The sequence below is a fragment of the Periplaneta americana genome, chromosome 2, assembly GCF_040183065.1.
Source record: "Periplaneta americana isolate PAMFEO1 chromosome 2, P.americana_PAMFEO1_priV1, whole genome shotgun sequence".
Taxonomy (NCBI): Eukaryota; Metazoa; Arthropoda; class Insecta; order Blattodea; family Blattidae; genus Periplaneta; species Periplaneta americana.
Genome location: NC_091118.1, coordinates 25,086,831 through 25,100,547, shown reverse-complemented (window position 1 = coordinate 25,100,547; position 13,717 = coordinate 25,086,831). Strand labels below are relative to the sequence as shown.

General features: G+C 34.5%; 1 protein-coding gene across 6 annotated transcripts in view; it reads right to left on the bottom strand.

Annotated features, from left to right (window-relative positions):
* Positions 1-13,717, bottom strand: part of Ars2 (arsenic resistance protein 2) — a 121,096-nt gene that overhangs the window by 32,100 nt on the left and 75,279 nt on the right. For 3 of the 6 annotated variants that reach the window (XM_069849460.1, XM_069849486.1, XM_069849492.1), the window contains 3 exons: positions 11,775-11,908; positions 8,448-8,570; positions 59-8,227 (listed from right to left, as the gene is read on the bottom strand). In XM_069849460.1, the coding sequence (XP_069705561.1) occupies positions 8,146-8,227; positions 8,448-8,570; positions 11,775-11,908 (339 nt within the window). In that variant the 3' untranslated portion in view covers positions 59-8,145. Of the gene's footprint in view, positions 1-58; positions 8,228-8,426; positions 8,571-11,774; positions 11,909-13,717 lie in introns of those variants that run through there. The other 3 variants (XR_011336655.1, XM_069849468.1, XM_069849476.1) reach the window with 2 other exon arrangements.

Genomic DNA, 13,717 nt, shown 5'->3' with positions numbered 1-13,717 from the left:
GAATTGTAACCTAAAATGTATATGAAAGAGAGTGAAAATAAAAAATTACCACATGCAATTTATAGTCTAAAACGTTTTATTTCATTAAAACCAAAGTTTCACCTTACCTTTTGAAAAGGATAGAAGTGGATGTATTTTAAAACATTATTTTGTTAAAAAGTAATTCATTTATGTTTACTATATAAAAATTAAAACTCTCTTTGATCTATTGTAATGATTATTGCAACTGGCTGAGCATTATCTGAGCAATTCTGTAATTCTGCTGCTCTCAGAAAAGAAGTTCAGGAAGAGTACAACTTCCAGATGTAAAGTGATTTTTCTTGTTTTAAATCTAACATTGTAATACTGTCCGAAGTCTGCTGAAGAACTAATTATGCAAAATTGTATTAAAGTAACTACAATAAAATTACATTTTTTTTTGCAATATGACAAGTTTCTGTAAACAGTATATACAAAAATATGCTGTGACAACATAAAAACCAGATAGTAGTTCATAGATTGACTTAAATTACTTGTAATACTACTCTGACATTGTCAATAGATTAATGCAACTCTATTTCAATACAGAAATAATAAACCAATAACTAGCTATTCTACAATTTATAGTATCCAACAGATTTCAATCCCTCTTTTCCTTTGACAACAAAAGGTCATTAAAATGTATACAAAAGGTACTAGTCAAAGCCATAATGAAAGATGCTAATATAGTAAAACTTCATTAGTCCGAGTGTCAAGGAGATATTTTGCAATTGAAATAAGACTGAAAAAATATACACACCTTTTTAAGAATCTGAAAAAGTTTATACCTATTGCAAGCTTTAAAAAGTTTTCTTGACTTTTATTGATAGACATACACATATCGATTAACAAATAATTTCAACAAATTTTTCAGAATTTGTAAAATTTATAGTCCCCAATGATTTGGAACAATTTAGTTTCCATCACACAGAAATTAATTGGACCTGATACATCTGACTTTCCCAAACAACTGGTCCAGGAATAATGGACACAAAAGAGCACGAAATCTTTCAGATCCAGAGTCTTTGTATACTAAACTAATACTAAAACATGAGACATATGGCTAACTAATTCTGATTGGTTGGTTCAAATATCACTGCTTACTTTAACTACTATGTTTCCTATATAAATTGAGGGAAAGAAGACAGAGGACGGACACTGGAAAGTTTTCTTTTCTCAATCGTACTATCAGGACTGAAATGCTTTACCTGCAGACTTACTAAAGGCTTTACAAACAACCAAAAACGTATTTAAAAATAGGCTTAAGGACTTTACTAATAGACGGTAATTATACACAGTATGTAAAGGATGTAAATGATATTTTGTTATTGAAGTGTTGTATCAGTGAAGAATTATATTGTGTCAGTGAACTGTGTTGTGTCAGTGAAACGTGTTCCTGTCAGGGAAGCTTTATAGTTTATAGTGGCAGTGCAAAGTATTTGAACAGTGAAATGTTTTTGAAGTGTTAGTGAAATCAGGATAGAATCAGTGAAATGTGTCGTAGTTCCAGTGCAGTGAGTGAGTTGACAGCGAAACGAGTGTAATGTGGAAAGGTACTTGTGCAGATATGAACATATCATACTCGTGGGTTTTAGTTCGAACTTAGATTTAAGATACAAATTAGATTTATTTTCAAATGTTATTTTAAGTGATCGTGCTTAATTTAATTTAGGATATTCCCTATTATTATTATAAACTATTGTTAGTATTAATTATTTGTATTAATTATTGGTATTATTATTAACTGTATTTTTAATTAATAAGTTTATTATTGTCATTATTGAGTGTAATTAGTTACCACTGCCACCAGGTATATACCCATTGCAGTGTGAATAAATACACACACATATAAATATGGATGAAACAGACCATATCGGCCTACCATGAAGATGATGATAATGACTTTAACTACTCGTGTGTCATATTATTTAATCATCAAATCAATTCACACGTGGCTTTTGAAATTATTCTGCTTTTATGACAATGTAGGAAAATAACATTACTTGGTTTAGTTTCTGTGTCGTTTGAGAAGGTTGAAAAAGTGTATTCCCTTGCTGAAGAAAAAAATGTTTTATGTAAACTGCCGAAGTGTTCGTTCACCTGTTGATTGTAAGCCAAATTGAATATAGCAACACTTCATAGGTTTCCAAAAGCTGGAACTATTAAGAAAAAAAGAGAAGATCAAATTAGAATTCCAGTAACAAGCCACAGATCGTGCAATCAACATTCCACAATGCAATGTTACCTAAATGGCAAGAAAAGATGCAATTCCAACAATTTTTACCGTGTATAGTTACCAATGAAGAAGACGAATCTTACTGTAAATGTTTGAATTAAATAAAGAGAAAAATAAGAATAAACACCTAAGATCAATTTTTAAGAAAGATCAAGTACCAGTAGAAGCTTTGAGATGTAGGAATACATCAATAACGTATTTTTAGTGGGTTATTTTACGACGCTTTATCAACTGCTGTGATTATCTAGCGTCTGAATAAGAAGGTGATAATGCCGGAAAAATGAGTCCAGGGTCCAGTACCGAAAGTTACTCAATATTTGCTTTTAATGCGTTAAGGGAAAATCCCGGAAAAAAACCTCAACCAAGTAATTTGTCCCAACCAGGATTTGAACCTGGACCCGACCGTTTCAGTCAGGCATACTAATCGTTACTCCACAGTGGTGGACATCAATAATGTTTTCTTGTCTTAAATTATCGTATTTTCTCGAATACCCTGAGAACTTTTTTTCCCGAAATATAGAAGTAAAAATGTGAGTGCACGAATTTTAGAAATGAAGTTGCCAACATTGCCCAATTTTCCCCCTGCACAGCTCCTAAGGTGGCAATACATGCCATTATCCTCCCAAATGGGTATTAAAATTGTTAAATGGCATTTGGATTAGCCGTACATGTCAGGATCAAGTTCAAGTGTAACAAATATATAGTTTGAGTTTTATATTTTCAATTCTGAAAACGAGTACTACTATGGTCTGTCCAAAACAACTTCCGACCTGACAAATGATGCCTTCAGCGTGTTACCATGGCAACCATTCAAATCATCCAATCACGAGAGATCCGTAACCATGGTAACAGGATGTGTTGCTGTGTCTATAAGTAGCACGTGAATACCATGGCCTAGTGGTGAATACAGTGCCCGGAAAGACTTTGAGTTGGCTGGTTAGCGCGTGCTTTGTGTCAATTAAAAATATTTAGTTGTCTTATTGTTTTAGTGTATCGATAATTATTGTGTTTAAATTATATTACACGTATTATCTTCGTTGTCATTGATGGAGTGTGTGGCTATGTGTGTTTTCTAGTTTCTGGGAGAGTTTCTAAACAGGTCAGAAGGAAGGAAAGGCAGGCGGAGAACAAAGAATATTGGACAAGGTGCCCCGCTAAAGAGTCAAGCGTGAGAGATGGTGAGTTATGTAAGAGAGTATTTTGAGACAGAAAAAGATAATGGCTGGCCTCTTTTACCTTAGGCGCAAGTCATAATGAGAACTGCTGCTTGTGTTAAAATTATTAACAGCACTGTTATCGATATTGGAAAAGAAAAAGGCCGTGCAGATTTTTAATTATAAATATTTTTTAGTTTACAATTTTTTTCAACGTCTTTCTAACAATATTACCTTGAAGAATACCGACACTCATAAAAGTAAAGGCTTCGTATTAAATTTAAACCAGTTTTTAAAGTTTACAGTCCTTTCGACGGTTTTCTAACAGAATTACATTAAAGAATACCGGTACTACTACTACTACTACTACTGATAATAATAATAATAATTATTATTATTACTATTATTATTATAGACTAATAAAAATAATAATGTACATAAATTTTTAATGCCTAGTGTTCAACAAATTGCTTAGAAATGTATGTGTTCATGTCAGCCTTTCATTACTGCACTCTATCGGCAGCTCGCTCGCTTACACGAAAGACGGGCAACATGACAACACTGCTCCCCCTTCTCTGTAAACTGTCAAGTCGGAAGTAGTTTTGGTCAAGGTATAAAGGTATGAGATTGTGATTCTTTACTTGCAGCAAATAACTTAAAATTATCAAAGATGTGGAGGAACATGGAAATCGTGATGCGTGCTATTAATGTTGCAGTATATCTTGTAAATGGCAGATTAAGGCCCGATTGTATAAACCACTTAATTTTAGATCAGAGGTTAAATTAATCCTTGTTTCTGCTGAACTTGGAATTTTGTGTTGTATAAAGTCTAATCTGAGATTAATTTGTCTCAAACTAAAGTCAACTTTGACTGAAGAAATTTCTCTGATTAAGTCAGATGATCCAAGTTCAGTTATTTCTTTTCTGTTTGAAATATACGAGTGACAGATTGTGCAAATAAAATATCCATTATTATTAATATTAATAGATATGTTAGGTACATTTATATATATTTCTTTCAATTTGTTGCCTTAATACACAAACATTCTTATATTTTATAAGGCTCTATCGTGTTCAGCAGTATCAAATAACATAACCTATAATTATATTACGTTTACAACCATTAATTATTAATGGATATGATAGATACATTCATAAATTTTCAATTAACTGTATTACTAAACGAAAATTGTCGTTTTATAAAGCTTTATTATGTTTAGCAGTATCAAACGCCATAACATGATAACAACTCGGAGAACAGTCAAGCTTCTTCTTATTGTCCGCCATTATTTACATTGCACAAAAAACCAGTGTCTCCAACAGAGTGTACGGAAAGTCGCCAAAAAGTAGTTGTAAAGTCGCTAGATTTCTCATTATCAACAAAGAAAGATTAAATTTTGTCACTATGGGGTGCTAAAAAGGTCACTAAATCCCTATTTAAGCAATATAAAAGTTAAAAGAAATTGTTGTTGAAAAAGAGTTAAAGTCGCTGGATTGGCAACACTGAACAAACCTGTCCGTGCATCACGTATTTCACCTGTTTATGCGATGTTGCCAAATCCTTTTCACGTGAACTTAGATTGCATTTGAACCAAGGTAATTTGATCGCAGAAAAGTTTTATACAATAGAAGAAGTGTCTGAACTCGGTTCACTTTTCGATCTTCGATCAAAGTTGATCTTTGGTCAGGGAGTTTTATACAATTGGGCCTAAGTGACATAACACTGACATGCGTGCAGGGCATGCGCTTAAGATGGGTTTGAAATGCATCCCATTCCAGGATAAAATTGATTTTTTTTTTCCTTTCAAAAGTGAGGTGCCCATCTTATTTGGAGAGTGCAGGGTATTCGAGAAAATATGGTGTGTGTGTGTGTCTATATGTACCCCATAGATCACACAATGAAATTACTTTTCCTACAAAAAGCAGTATACCTTTCCAACCTTCTTAACAGAGAAATAATGTTTTTCCTGGCTTGTAATAAAAACCGAAGTAAAAGGCAGCTGTGAATTGATAAGAAGATTAAATATGGTCTAGTGACCAGCCTCATGGTCTAGTGGTCAGAGCTTCTGGCTATAGTTCATGAGGTCCCGGGTTCGATTCTAGGTTAGAACACAGGAATTTTTCCTTAAAGGGGATTATTCCTGTGTTCGTCCATGGTCTGGAATTTAGGTTAAGTTTAGATTTAAGACCTCTCCTGGCACCACATTATCATAATCATCCTATCACATCATCGGGGTAATGTAACTCCGCCTTCCAGGCGCCCCAACCTCAGAAGTGGGTTACAAATAAGCCATTGCCAGGAGAGAAGACCAGAAATGTCGAAAAGACAACCTGGTGGCATTGGATATAATAATAAAAAAAAATGGTCTGGTTAGAGTAATCAATGACTTTATTTGCTGCAACTAATCAAAACTGATTATTAGCCAAATGGCATTATTGATTATCAATTAAAATATTGCAGGCCTACATGTTGTGTCTCTCTCACATAAACATACACAGAGATCTATTCAGGTCATGCATATAGTATACTACAACACTGACGATGGAAAGTGGAAACAGTTCCAAAATGTCGAGAGTAAATACATCACAATACACAGTTGTTCAGGTGATGTATTCATGAACACAAAATTTAGATTTATTCGATTTTAGTAACTGACAATACATTTAATGAATGTGAAACTGTCATTTTATTTCTCATTAAAATGGTTTGTCTCATAAATTCTGATATAAATTACACTGCAGAAATCTTAAAAAAAGGGAGCAAAATACATTATTCTTTCTTTATATGTAATTCAATGAAGGAAATGCTACAGCACAGATTTTGAGGTGTTCCGAATTCATTTCTTGGTTTGAGTTGCACGATGGGCAGTTAGGAGACTGATATATTCAAATTCTATGCAGGTGTTTGGCCAAACAGTGTGTTATGTATGTGAGATACGGAAAATTAAATAAAAACACTGTAACAAATTAAAAGCAATAGAATTAGCTACTTCAGATACAGCACTCTAATATCTAGGTGGAACAAGTAGAGTCCTATGAAAGCAGTTTTATTTTTAAAGAAAATTCATTTTATAATTTCAATATTTCAGTGTTACTGCCAATTTGGGGTGTTATTTTAAACTGTTTTATTGTTAAGATTTCCCGCGCTGTGGCGTCGCGGTCTAAGGCATCCTGCCTAGGACTCGCGTTACGGAATGCGCGCTGGTTCAAGTCCTTATGGGGGAAGAAATTTTCTCATGAAATTTCGGCCAGTGTATGGGACCGGTGCCCACCCAGCATCGTGATGCACTTGGGGAGCTACGATAGGTAGCGAAATCCGGTTGCAAATACCAGTATAATGGCTGGGGGATCATCGTGCTAACCACACGATACCTCCATTCTGGTTGGATGATCGTCCACCTCTGCTTCGGCATGTGGGCGTGAGGCCAGCAGCCGGCTGGTCGGTCTAGGCCCTTCACGGGCTGTAGCGCCACGGATTATTATTGTTAAGATTTTGAGAACAAAACAAATATTGCTGGAATCTGTTTAAAGACAAGAATTATGTTTTTTTCTCGCATTATTACGTATATGAATTAACATTATTTTGCGATCACATATTCATTATATATGAGGTCTCGCCCAACTCATTGAATATTACATGACTACTATGAAGTAGCCAATGTGTAGGGAAAAACGTAATACGGCGAATGCTACACTCCGTCCACGACCCCTTTCCACTTTTCCTCTACAAGCTCACCACACACTCTACGTGATGGGCTAATGTTGTGTCGAATGCACATTTCATGTGGGTGGGGATAACGTCCCCTACTGGCGTTCGCCGTATTACGTTTTCGCCAATGTGTATTATCACCATTTAATTCGAGAAAAATTCGTTCCGGCACCGGGAATCGAACCCGGGACCTCTCAGCTCTACGCGCTGAGAGGTCGCGGATTCGATTCCCGATGCCGGAACGAATTTTTCTCGAATTAAATGGTGATTATTTTGCGAGTCAAAAGTGCCTTTTTTTTTTTTAAGTCATGGGAAAAATTAAAAAAGAATCGTCAAAATAAAAACAATTAATGTAGTCGCGTTTCGTGAATTTTACAGATCTCTCGTTGTAAGACAATAGATGAAGAAGGAGAATGAATGTGGAAGTAATAGTCGTCTGAAGAGCAGGAAGAGAATTGGGATAGTTTGGCCATATGTTAGGAATGAGTGGAAAAAGATGAATGGAATGCACCAGAGCGACACAGAAAATGTAGACCACAGATATCATGCAAGAGGGAAGTTACGGGGGCAGTGCGGAATAGAGAGTTGCATATAGAAGACGCACAATAATAGAGACTGGAAATGGCATGATCACAATCACCAATATAAAATCGTATGCAGATAAATATATAAATAGGGAGGAAAGATTGTCACTCCTATAACTTACATATAATGGACTCTCTTGTTCAAAACCTACATCTGGTGTCTCAAAAAAAACAGCATTTCCTGTTAGCAATGTCTCTTTGTAAGCAGAATATTATTCCAAATCATATTACAGTTTCACAGAATTCTATGGACATCATTTAGCATAGATAAAAAATATCTCATATGAGTGTAAAATTGAAACAAAACTAGATAAAAAAAATTGAAACAAAACTAGGTAAAAAAAATTGAAACCAAACAGAAAAATGACCAATAAAAATTTGGAAATCGTACTAAGGAAGTTTTACTGTATTCATTCTACACAATAAAATCTTTCAATAATACTGTCAGAAGACTTCTGGAATGTCTGGGACATCTAGATCACTATAAGCTATAACTGGTCGATTGGCAGAGTCATTTGACGAATACCTGCAAAAATCAAGAGAGAAAAGGGTCCCAACCTATTAGTAATAGAATTTGGTAATGAAATTATGTAATTAACATGAGAATATCGGAGGGATCAAAAAGTGTGGTACCTTTTTTTTCTCCCTACTAGGATCTCAGTACTGTTGCATGCATTTCAAATATTAATAATTAAATTAAAAGTAACTAATAAAAAAGAACGAACATTTATAAATAGTCTATGTACCTGCCCCTGCTGAAACCTCGGCTGGGACGAGAATAACCCTGGTTGTAACCTGTGTTGTACCCATATCCACCACCGTAGTTGTGTCCGTAACCTGCATGTCGACCACCGTAGTTGTACTGGTAACTGAAAAGAAACAATTTTATAAGTACTATTCTCTAAAAAGTATATTTATACCTATTACAAGCCATGAAGGTTCGAAGGATACAGGGAGGTTGAGGCTACCACCTATACAATCAGCATTAATAGCAGAAGGGATGTTGGTCCTACATCCTTGCCGTCTTTACCCCGAGGATTTACCCTCTTCTGTTAGTGGCTCAGTGACCCTAAGAGCTATAGTGTGGACATCCAGAATTGAACTGGTGACCATTCAGCTTGTAATAATAATAATAATAATAATAATAATAATGGCTTTATTTAACCTGGCAGAGTTAAGGCCATAAGGCTTTCTCTTACACTCAACCAGGATTAAAATTTGCTTACATAGTTGAACATAAAACTGGATCGGAATTAAGTAATTACATACTGATACAATTTAGGTACATAATGAGATCAAAAGAGGTAGTTACATAAAATTTACCACATAAAATAAAAATAAACATAGTGGAATACAATCAAATACGAATCACATAAAAACAGAAGCCGATAATTCAATAAAAAAATGTACACAGTATAAATAAAAATAAACACATTAGTATACATATTAGTATTAGATTACAATTAAGTAGGATTTACATAATTAGCAGCTAAACCAGAAACCGACAATTGAATAAAATGTACACATACAAAAAAAAAATAGATTAATAATAAAAAAAACAACACAGTGGGATACATATTGGCATTAAGTGATAAATGAACACGATTTACATTATTAACAATAAAAATAAGAAAAAAAAAATAAATAAAAATAAAATAAAAATAAATACAGTGGAACACATTCCATTAAATATTTGTAACGCGTTAGGTCTGGCAACTCATCATAAGATATTTTTCTAATTTACATTTAAAGGAAACTAAAGTTCGGCAGCCCTTGACTTCAGACAGCACAGAATACCAATGACGAGAAGTAGCAACAGTGAAAGATGAAGAATAAAGAGATGATGTGTGGTATAATGCCTTAAAATCAATACTACAGCACACCCTACTAAATCCTATTAATTGGTGGGAAATATTAAAGAACTCTATTGTGACACAATAAATTGAAAATCAAAACAAAAACAGTATCCCAATAAACTGTGTAGACATTTTATTACCATACAATCAGCAAAAGATACCTAGGAAAGATTAAAGAAGTGTATGTAGTATTTGTGAACCTAGAAAAGGCGTTTGACAGAGTGGATTGGAATAAACTGAAGGGGATCCTAAAGAAAATTAGTGTGGATTAGAAAGAGAGGAGGCTGTTCAGTAATCTTTACATGAAAGGAGTCAAAGTCAGGATAGGAGAAGAAATGTCAGAAGGAAGTGAAATTGGGAGAGGAGTATGTCAAGGATGCCCTTTATCACATACCCTGTTCAACATCTACTTGGAGGATTTAGTGAAGAACTATTTTTAGAACAAGGGAGGAGTAATAGTAGGAGGAAAAATAATAAAGTGCATAAGATTTTCTGATGATATGGAGTTATTAGCAGAGGAGGAGACGATACTAAGGGACTATTGGAGCTAAAGAAAATCTGTGAACAGTATGGCATGAAGATAAATGCAAACAAGACCAAGGTCATGGTCACAGAGAGAAAAATAAAGAAGGTAAACTTGTGAATTCTAAATGAGGTAGTAGAGCAAGTGAACAGCTTATAATATTTGGGGTGTACTATAAGCAGTAACATGAGCTGCTGCCAGGAAGTCAAAAGGAGGACAGCAATGGCAAAGGAATATGAACATTATGACGAAGTGAAGAGAAATGACTAGAAACATTTGAAATGGGACATGGATAAGAATGGAGTGTGTGAAGAAAGGATGATGCTGAAACATCGTCAGGAAGAGAAAAAGGAATTGGTTGGGTCACTGGCTGAGAAGAAACTGCCTACTGAAGGATGCACCAGAAGGAATGGCGAACGGGAGAAGAATTCAAAACAGAAGAAGATATCAGATGACAGCCGACATTAAGATATAATCTTTTCGCTGTAAGAAAAATCCTAATATAAACAATAGCACGTGACTGAAGTGAGGCTTCATTGGCCGCTGTTTGGCGCCATAGATTCTCAGTACGTGTTCCTGCCTACTGTTGTACATTCTGCTTCATGTTAAACATTTCCCGTTACTCGTCAAGTAGGTCTAACCTCACTACTATACATTCATTTGCTTAGGAAACATTTTACTTTATAATTACTGTAATTAAATCTCACTTAACTTATTATATGCATTTAAGACTATTTGTTTTTCTCCGCTTTTGAGAGGGTTTCTACTTTTATTTTTAATAACCACACACACCGAGGATGCAGAAGCCATACTTCAGTACCACGTGCTTACGTGAACAACTACGAGCTCAAGTGACGCCAGCTTGTTACAAGAACAGACTACTTCGGTATTACTGTTTGTATTCATCCGCGTTCATAGTACATAACAAACTATGAAGGCAGCTTTTCTTTTACATAGTGTTTTACATATGAGTGAAGCTGTATGTTTCATTGTATTTAACAACTAGAATTCAATTTTTTATTTTCAAATAATACAAGATGATAGTTTTCAAATACAGACTATATTTTCCTGTGTCATGTGAGTGTTTCAACTGTGAGCCAATCACGGGTATGACAGCCACGTGCTTGTGTTTACATTAGGATTTTTCTTACAGCGAAAACAGTATATATGGATCATATGAACAGACTAAGAGAAAGGCAGAAAATATGAAAAGCTGGAAAAAGCTGAGTTTGCATGAAAGACCTGTACTTGGGCAGAACATTATGAATGAATGAATTAAAATTAAAATTGACTGACATTAACTCATACTCAATGTTTTTTTTAGTTATTTTTTTTGTTGGCTATTTTATGACTCTTTATCAACTATTATGGTTATCTAGCATCTGAGTAAGACGGAAGTGAAATGCTAGCGAGATGAGTCCAGGGTCCAGTACCAAAATGTTACCCAGCATTTGTTTTTAATGGGTTCAGGGAAAACCCCAACCAGGTAACCTGTCCTAACCAGGATTTGAACCTGGACCCGCTCGTTTCACAGTCAGACAGGCTAACCATTACTCCAAACAGTGGACACCATACAGTTTTAAGGTGTCTAGTTTTTTTTTTTTTATTCTAGATGGGATGCAATGAATGAATAACAATTCGATGCTGACAGAAGAGGCTATGCAGTGTACAATAACGAATTATTTCACACTTACTGAGGAACGTAAGGAGCGGGTGCTGAGAAACCTTCCCGTTCACTGCCACCCTCCTTCCGCTGGTGACGATTTCCAGGATGCTCAGCTAACTGAGGTCGTTTGGGATCTCGTAGATAGTTATTGAAATATTCAACCTGCAGACACAGACAACACAATACATACCGTGTGTTCATTTGAAAACCTCCCACCTTGAATAATTGAATGGCTGCCTAGAACAATGTTGTAAGTCAGTTTTTACAGTTTGTCAGGAAATTAAAAATATGTTTATTCCATACTAACATTGTTAAATATTATAAAATATGACAGTGTTAGGTCTGTATTAATACTTCAGTAAGTATTCACACCATTTGTATATATATATTGTCTTCATCTTCCAAATAACACAACTTTTTGAACATTTACAGTAGAAAAACGTATGTCAATCCAGAAGAACAACGTTGTAAAGCAAAGAAACTTAAATACTGACTATATTTCTTGGTAGATTCTTTATGGTTGTCACATTTGAGTACATATAATAATAATAATAATAATAATAATAATAATAATAATAATAATAATAATCATCCACAGGGATTAGGCCTTTCGACCTGTTCCGTCCTCTCAAAGAAATTGATCTCTCCATCTCTTCGTAGGCCTTCCTCTGTCTCTCTTGCCTTTGGGTTTGTACTCTAGAATCTTTTTAGGAATACGATATTCTGGCATTATATTACACGTACAATAATAATAATAATAATAATAATAATAATAATAATAATAATAATAATAATCAGCGCCTTTTTCAGCTGGAATGCGTTCCGGTAAACTTTTTTCCATTACAAATTCCAACGAGATATATTTTATAAGCGAAATTGAAAATTAAAATTGCCGCCACTGCCTAGTCCAAGAGTTTACATTTTCTCATTATTATCGTTGGTGCAAAAGTAACTCATGCAATCTAGTGCTGCCATCTTCCGTTATTGATCCTGAAACTATAGCTCGAAATCGCAAAATTTCCGTTATGCTTAAAATCGATGAGCTCCGTTTGGAACTTATTGTAATATAAGGTATGTAAGCCTAATATTTTTAAACCTACGTTTTTTGTTGTATAATGTGATCGAGTGATAGAGTTCCGGTAAACTTTTTTCCAGAAAAAAAAAAAAGCACCGATGATAATAATAATAATAATAATAATAATAATAATAATAATAACAGACAAATTTATATCATAAGAACTTGAAACAAATTACACAACTTAGATGATATGTTTAGGCATACAATATCGATATTACACAGACAAGAACCCCTTTTTTCCTTTATTCTCTTATTAGGCCATGGCAGAATTGAATTCAGAGTAATCATGACCTTAATACCTTTAAATATTCTCCTTTAGCACTCTATAGGCCTACATTGACTTACAACATTATTCTACTCACCAGTTCAAGTCATTTCACAGCTGGTTTAATGTCACCTTTCTTCAAAGTATATTGTTTCCCCTGATCCTTTAGTGTCTTACGTACATTGTCTTTCCATTGCATGACATTAATCTTACGTTTTCTCTTTCTATTTACGTTTTTTATGAGACCATGTGACACGCTACAAGTATGATTGTCCGCCATTTTGTGTTAAAACGTTATTCAGCTCAGCAACACAATCAAAATACTACAGCTCTCGAAGTAGTGTGGATATCAGTAAGACGATGACAGCACATGATGCAAGATGTGCGATACAACATTTTTCAGCCGAAAACTCACTTTGGCTAAAAACGGACTTACAACGTTATTCTAGGCAGCCATTCAATTTTAGATACATAAGGGGCATGATTTTGAGGAAAAAACACGTTGATTTAGTTTTCGAGGGAGAAGTTTAAAACCACTGCTGATTGAATTTTCTATTCCATCCCTCATCTCCGTACACCTCACTTTTGAATTTCAACTGGCATTCCCTATTTTCAGACATATAATTTT